Source organism: Saimiri boliviensis, chromosome 12, assembly GCF_048565385.1.
Source record: "Saimiri boliviensis isolate mSaiBol1 chromosome 12, mSaiBol1.pri, whole genome shotgun sequence".
Classification (NCBI taxonomy): domain Eukaryota; kingdom Metazoa; phylum Chordata; class Mammalia; order Primates; family Cebidae; genus Saimiri; species Saimiri boliviensis.
The window spans coordinates 11,863,562-11,871,218 of record NC_133460.1 but is presented as its reverse complement, the minus strand read 5'-3'; the positions used below and the strand labels follow the sequence as shown (position 1 = coordinate 11,871,218).

General features: G+C 49.0%; 1 protein-coding gene and 1 non-coding gene across 15 annotated transcripts in view; one reads left to right on the top strand and one right to left on the bottom strand.

Annotated features, from left to right (window-relative positions):
- Positions 1 to 549: 549 nt before the first annotated feature.
- The window catches only part of LOC120360200 (uncharacterized), a 39,485-nt gene continuing 32,377 nt past the window's right edge, over positions 550 to 7,657 (bottom strand). For 11 of the 14 annotated variants that reach the window (XM_074381856.1, XM_074381855.1, XM_074381853.1 and 8 more), the window contains 2 exons: positions 7,390 to 7,494; positions 2,170 to 2,726 (listed from right to left, as the gene is read on the bottom strand). In XM_074381856.1, coding sequence (XP_074237957.1) covers positions 2,413 to 2,726; positions 7,390 to 7,494 — 419 coding nt within the window. In that variant the 3' untranslated portion in view covers positions 2,170 to 2,412. Of the gene's footprint in view, positions 2,727 to 2,867; positions 7,495 to 7,657 lie in introns of those variants that run through there. The other 3 variants (XM_074381861.1, XM_074381862.1, XM_074381864.1) reach the window with 3 other exon arrangements.
- On the top strand, positions 4,317 to 4,463 carry LOC141580741 (U4 spliceosomal RNA). Its single transcript, XR_012513034.1, has one exon. It is a non-coding gene; the product is annotated as a U4 spliceosomal RNA (small nuclear RNA).

The window sequence follows — 7,657 nt, the reverse complement described above, 5'->3', positions numbered from 1 at the left end:
AGCCGGGCCACACACAAGGTGGGGAGGTGACAGGAGGGGCATGAGGAGGCAAGTTGTGGGCAGAGGAAGAGGAAGGCTCTGGGGTGGGGTTAGGTCCTGGATGAGGGCCTGGTTCACAGGCGGGAAGGCTGATGGACAGGGAGGATTCTGGCTAACCCACAGAGCAAGGAGGGGCAGATGGAAGCCAAGAGAAGGAGTAGAGATTAGGGAGGGATTGGTGTGTTAAAAAAATGCCTGGATGTAGGGAATTTCAGAACATTTGCCCTTGTTGTGACAAAAATTGTCTTAATTTCATAAAATAGAGGTGAAATGTGCCAATTTTTGGCCAATTGGAGCCATTATTTAACTTGTATTGTGACCATGCAGTGGCCCAGTAAAGAGAATGCAGTGTTTACAGAGACGTTTGGGTTTTAGGTTAGGGGACAGTTGGAGAGGTTTGAGGTTATATTTTTTTTTTTTTTTGAGACAGAGTTTCGCTCTTGTTACCCAGGCTGGAGTGCAATGGCGCGATCTTGGCTCACCGCAACCTCCGCCTCCTGGGTTCAAGCAATTGTCCTGCCTCAGCCTCCTGAGTAGCTGGGATTACAAGCACGCGCCACCATGCCCAGCTAATGTTTTGTATTTTTAGTAGAGACGGGGTATCACCATGTTGGCCAGGATGGTCTCGATCTCTTGACCTCGTGATCCACCCGCCTTGGCCTCCCGAAGTGCTGGGATTACAGGCGTGAGCCACCGTTCCCAGCCTTTTGAGGTTCTTTAGAACACAGGCCAGCAGAGAGGAGGGAGGCGTAGAGGATGGATTGCCCTTGGTTCTGGAAAGGCAGCAGAGACAAGGTGAATAGGCACACAACCTAGCCGCTCAACAGGCATCCCTTGGAGAGCCTGGGTTGAAAACCTCGTCGTTGGTGAGCTGTCAAAGAGAGTGTCCTGTATGTTACCTGCCACCAATATCGGCTCTAAGCCCGGTGGGCGAGTGACTAGGGTGAACATCTCCATGACAGTCAAGCCCCTGGGGAACCTGGGTCCCAGGATCCATGGTCTACATAGGATTTTTCTGGTCCCGAACCTCACAGAAGAACCTGGTTTACCTGATTGTCCTTGTGCTTGCAGTGGAAAAACGATGAAACCAAAAGGGGGAGGAAGTGGAAAGGAAAATATAAAAGAATGGGAAAGAAAAAAAGACAGAGTGCTTCCCAAAACAGCCGGTGGTGTGCGTGTGGGCTAGTCTGATGACCTGGGTCGGTGGGTCGATCTCTTCATGGAGGAGGCACAAGAACAGGGATGGGGGTTTGGTCTCCTGAAGGAGTTCCCCTATCCCGGATTTTGGTACCAAAATGTTGAAAATTCGCGCTTTGAATGAAGAGACCCCCCTCACCAGATAGCCTTTGTGTGAGCAATGTGGCTGTTTATTCACCTGGGTACCGGTCGGCTATGGCCGAAAACCGTGTTAGCAAAGGGCAGTGGGGTGGGAGTTGGTTTTATAGGTTTGGGGTGGGCAGTGGAAAGTTACAGAGTAAGATCAGTTGCAGTGGTGGGTAAGGGCAAGGAGTGTACATGACCACAGGTTCAGTTACAGTGGCGTCTGCAGTGAGGCAGAAGAGCAGTTAAGATGACAGGATGGGTGAGGGGTATTCACATTCATAAGAACAGTTGAAATGGCAGGGTTGGTTGAGGGGCTTGTCCAAGGAAGCTCCGCTGGGCACTCAGAGGCAATGGCCAATGCGGGGGTGCGGGGGTGGGGGCGGGGGCTCGGGACTGGGTGGGAGAGGATCAGGAGGCAAACAGGACTTCAGACTTTCAGGCTCCAGGTTTGCATATGGAGACCTGACACCAGGTTCAAGCAATTTCCTGCCTCAGTCTCCCAAATAGCTGGGATTATAGGTGCCCGCCACCACACCCGGCTAATTTTTGTGTTTTTAGTAGAGACGGGGTTTCTCCATCTTGGCCAGGCTGGTCTTGAACTCCTGACCTCATGATCCACTTTCCCCTGTCTCCCAGAGTGCTGGGATTACAGGTGTGAACCACTGTGCCTGACCACCTCATAGTCTTTGTCTGAAATACAGGGACAGAGGTATACTTCCCATGGCGGTCCAGGGTCCAGTGAGATGAGTTATCAGGTCTCTCAGCAGAGTGACTTGGACAAGGGAGAGGCTCCACAGCTGTCCTCTTTCCTCAGTTGCTAAGAGCGATTGTGAGTGAGACTGGAAAGTAGCCCAGGTGGGAGGGTGGCCGTGTGCAGGGAGGAGGTGACCTGGTGAGGAAGGAGACCCAAGCATCTAAGATCACCGCCCCCTCGACTTTTACACCGTACTTCAACAGAAGTAAAGGCTGGCCGACCGGGTGCCACCTTATAGATCTCAGGCATGGCATGGGGGAATCTTTCCGGAAGGTGTTGTTTTAACTTACACGAGTTCAGGCCCCCACCCCACACCTACTCCATGGACCAAGACCCTTTCCCATGTAATTTCTAGAACTGTAAACCCAAGACCCTTTCACATGGTATCTGGAGTTGTCAGCCTCTGTAAAGCTGGGCTTCTGATTGTTAGAGGAGCTTGGCCACCAGGGAGTTACGCCGCCTTGCTCCAGCGCGCCCTCTGCTGGTGACCGGGGACACTGCAGGGCCGAGGCCGCGCGCCCTCTGGTGGCCGTCCCTCTGCACCACTTGAAGTCGAAGAGCGGAGTGTTCAGCGCCGTCGTTCTGGAAATGCCAACTGACATGGAGCCCACTAGCTCGTGTGTTTCCAAAAACGAAGAAGGGACAATTAATTGGAAACCATAGGAATGAGATAAACATGGATGCACGTTTTACAACTGATGGAAAAATTCACTCAACATAGTCTTTGCACTTAAAATGCGAAACCGTCAGAGGCATCTTAACCTTAGTGACTTTATTTTAAATAAAAGCTTTAGAAAAAGCTAAATCTGGGCAGGGTGTAGGGCTCACGAATGTAATCTCAGCACTCTGGAAGGCCAAGGCGGGAGGATCACTTGAGATCAGGAGTTCAAGACCAGCCTGGGAAGATATTGAGATCCTCATGTCTACAAAAAATATAAAAATTAGCTGGCATGGTGGCTCGTGCCTGTGGTCCAAGCTACCCAGGAGGCTGAGGTTGGAGGATCACTTGAGCCCAGGAGTTTGAGGACGCAGTGAGCCAGCCATGATCATACCACTGCACTCAAGCCTGGGAGACAGATTGAGACTCTCTCTCTCTCACACACACACACACACACACACACACACACACTAAATCTGTTGGATTATATATTTAGGGATTGAGCACCTTTGGTTATAAAATATTTATGGTTGCAGGAACAAGTTAATAACTAAATAAAGACCCAAAACTTATAAAAATATACCAGTACTTTAAGCAAAAAGCATTCTTTTTTTTTTTTTTTTTGAGACGGAGTTTCGCTCTTGTTACCCAGGCTGGAGTGCAATGGCGTGATCTCGGCTCACTGCAACCTCCACCTCCCGGGTTCAGGCAATTCTCCTGCCTCGGCCTCCTGAGTAGCTGGGATTACAGGCATGCACCACCATGCCCAGCTAATTTTTTGTATTTTTAGCAGAGACGAGGTTTCACCATGTTGACCAGGATGGTCTCGATCTCTCGACCTCGTGAACCACCCGCCTCGGCCTCCCAAAGTGCTGGGATTACAGGCTTGAGCCACCGCGCCCGGCCTTTTTTTTTTTTTTTCTTTTTTTTGAGACGGAGTTTCGCTCTTGTTACCCAGGCTGGAGTGCAATGACGCGATCTCGGCTCACTGCAACCTCTGCCTCCTGGGTTCAGGCAATTCTCCTGCCTCAGCCTCCTGAGTAGCTGGGATTACAGGCACGCGCCACCATGCCCAGCTAATTTTTTGCACCTTTAGTAGAGACGGGGTTTCACCATGTTGACCAGGATGGTCTCGATCTCTTGACCTCGTGATCCACCAGCCTCGGCCTCCCAAAGTGCTGGGATTACAGGCTTGAGCCACCGTGCCCGGCCAGCAAAAAGCATTCTTAATTTACAAATAAGTTTTAAAGATAATAGTACACTCATAAATTATTGTTAAAATCAATAGTAACAAAGAAAAGTAGCAATACTAGTAGCCTGACACAAATTGATCACAATCCTTCATAAGAGACAACACTCTTCTTAATGACCTATATAAACAAACATTAAGTAATTCTGTTTGTACGTTAATGTGCTGGGATTACAAGTGTGATTACTTAATCACTTATCCGCCGAGGAGGGCGGATAACATGAGGCCAGGAGTTGGACACCAGCATGGCAAACATGGTGAAACCCAGTCTCTACTAAAAATTAAAAAAAAATAGCTTTGTACAGTGGCAGTATCGTAGCCGGTGAGGTTTATCTGAGGTGCGATTATTGCTAATTGAAAACTTTTCCCAATACCCCGACATGACGACTGGAAATATAGTCAGCATTGGCAATTTTTGGAATTTACAGAGAGGGAATAAAGAAAATTAAATAAAAAAATAAATTAAAATGGAAAAGAAATAAAAAAAAATAGCTGGACGTGGTGGTGCACACATGTAATCCCACCTATTTGGGAGGTTGAGGCAGGAGAATCCTTAAACCCAGGAAGCAGGGGTTTTAGTGAGCTGTGATCATGTCATTGTAACAAGCAGTAAAACTCCGTCTCAAAAAAATTTTTGTTCTTTAAAACAGCTGCATTCCTCCTCTTGCTTTCTGAGGACTCCCTGCTCTGTCACTTAGTAGTGGCTAATAAACTCTTTTAAAGTCACTAGACTGTGCGACTTGCCATAAATTCCATTTCGTGTGAGATCCAAAATCCTGTTGCTGGGGTCTGGGACAGGACCCCTCTTCTGGTGTCAAAATTATATTAATTCTTTTCTTTTTTTTTTTTTTTTGAGACAGAGTCTTGCTCTGTTGCCCAGGCTGGAGTGAAATGGCGTGATCTCGGCTCACTGCAGCCTGTGCCTCCCAGGTTCAAGCGATTCTCCTGTTTCAGCCTCCTGAGTAGCTGGGATTACAGGCGCCTGCCACCACACTGGCTAATTTTTGAATTTCTAGTAGAGACAGGCTTTTCCAATGTTGGCCAGAGCAGTCTCGAACTCTTGACCTCAGGTGATCCACATGCGTCAGCCTTCTAAAGTACTGGGCTTACAGGTGTGAGCTACCTTGCCTGGCCGGCTTGTAACCTTGGTGATCACTTGGATATGGAGGGTGGAGGAGGAGGCGTGTCACCCAGGTATCGCTCTAGGATTACCACCTGGGAAGTTAGGCACAAGGCTCTATTATTGGTTTGAACCCTGAGAGCGCCAGCAAACAGCCTGAGGTGGTGTGGAGCAACATGATGTTTTCATGAGTGCCTGGGTGCAGACGGGCTGAGGCCTAAAATGGTATCAGCCCCAAGTGAGGGTGAGGCTGGGGTTTTCTAGTCTCCTGTAAATGGGACGTGTTCCAGTCTGACATAACTGCTCCATGGTACCTAGACGGCCTCTCTCCTGATCTTCAGGGGGTCCTTGTCTTCCGGCCTGCCCTTTTCTGGCTTCTGCTGGCTTGCTGACCCACGTTGCTGGTGCTCGTGGTCTTGTACCTTGGGACCAAGCCTGAGGAGGGAGGAGTAATCCCCCCAAGTTTTCAGGCCCTGGGGAGAATCTTTCATTAGGGAGAGTAGGCTGGCTGATTCTTCTTTGTTAGGCACAACTTGGTTTTGCAGGTGCAGTAGGGTGCCTGAAGCCGAAAGCTTGACTCCTCATATGGGCCAGACTCCACGTAGCCGTTCCTGTGACTGCCAGGCCATTTTGAGGCTGAGAGACAGTTTTATCTGGCCTCTGTCCTGCACATGTTTATGGATGCCTTCTCCATGTTGGCAGATCTGGGGGTCCACAAGAAAGGATCCCGTGAAGAGATCTCAAAGGTCGTTACTCCACTGTGTTTATCACATCACTTCCACAATCAAAGGCGAATAAAATATAGAAGCATATTTAATAATAACTTTGATGGTGCACCTGTGTTAGGCAGTGTTTTAGTTCCTTGAGACACCAAGGAGTTGAGACAATCCTTTGCCTTAGAGTTTTGCATCTGTAAGTCCTGCTATCGAGAGCAGTGTGTGTTAAAATTTCCGATTTATCAGGAGGGATCTGGGCTGTCTGTAAGCTTAGTTTAGGGGAGGCTGGTGTCCAGCAAGTATCCAGTACCCCTCAACATCCCAATTCTTCTCCACCAGTCTTCCAATTCTAGAACTGATGCAGAGGCCCTCAGAGCGAGTTAAGAGGGGAAGTAGTCACTGTGCTCTGTGGTTACCTTGTTTGGACTTTGGCAGCTGTCTCCCCAATCCTGACACAGATCTGATGCCCAGGGACACGCTCGCCTTCCTGTCACAGTTCACATTTACAGCCCGTTTCTTTCTCTTAGGAGAGGACAAACAAACTTGTCCCACAATTCTCTGCACATCAGGTGACTTCACAGGCCCTCCCAGTGGCTTCTGCTATGTTATTCTGGGACATTCTCTCCACAGGGAGTGCTCCGGTCTGAACCGCTTCCTAACACCCAATGCCCGCACATCAAGTGCTGTCTCCAACACCACACAGCGAGGGGCTTCATCTCATCTGGATAAGTGGTCCTAAGTGTCGCACATTTGAATGCTTCAGACGCTGCAAGGCATCTGCCTTTGCAGATGGAGAGAGAGAAATTTGCCTGACTTTGCAGATGAAGAGACAGAAAGTCAGGAAGGAGAAATCAATTGCTCACCGACAGTTACTAAAGACACTGCTGAAGATACAGCCTGGGAACCTTCATTCTGAATCCAGAGCTCTTTCCACTCCAACAACCGCCCTCCTGTCGCAGCTTCCTTTCTGTCCTCTGCAACTGGACAGATGCCGCCTCTTGTTCCAAAGACCACCTCCCATCACATTACGGACAGAGCAGAGTCCTCTTTAAGCTCTCACGGCGGCTACCGTGTACTATCACCGGAGTTCCCCTAGGCCCCCAGAACGGAGCCTTCCCTACCAGACCTCAGCAGAAACCTCAACTGAATGGCAGTTCACGAGCCTCAGACATTTAGACCCACAGCCTAGATGCTACTTGTCTGCAGGATCTTCTGTGCTACAGAGAGGATTCCTGTCAACATGATTTAGCCTCTTGCTGAGAAAAACAGGTGGTTCTGTGCCTGTGCCGGGAATCCATAGCTGAGATTTTACCCTGAGTCCCACAGCCCGCCATACTGCAGACGTGGAAAAGTGGCTACATACTCTGGCCTCTCTCATCCATTTTTAACAAAATGTTAAAATACAAAGTTATATTTGCCTAGAGGTATGGGGAAAATGAAATACCTTCTGATGAAGAGAGCGTTCCGTTTCTCAGACAAAACACAGAACACTCTTCAGCACTTCCGTGATGGTCAACCTATAGAACTTACCTCCCGTCTTCAGCCGGCAGCCCAGGTCGCAGGCCACCAGGCTCATAAGAAGTTCATTTTGCTTGTCTTCGTATTTCTGGTCCTCCTCATGATCCTTTCGATCTTCTGTAAACAAATTCAGAAAAGCAGGTCACGTGAAGAACATCAGACTTCACATGTGACCAAATCAGTGTGAAGTCACAGCACGAGCACAGAACTGTTCCCAGGGCAAGAATACAAATTCAACAGGAAGATTCCAGGGTGCCCTAGATGAAGCCAGGTGAGTAGA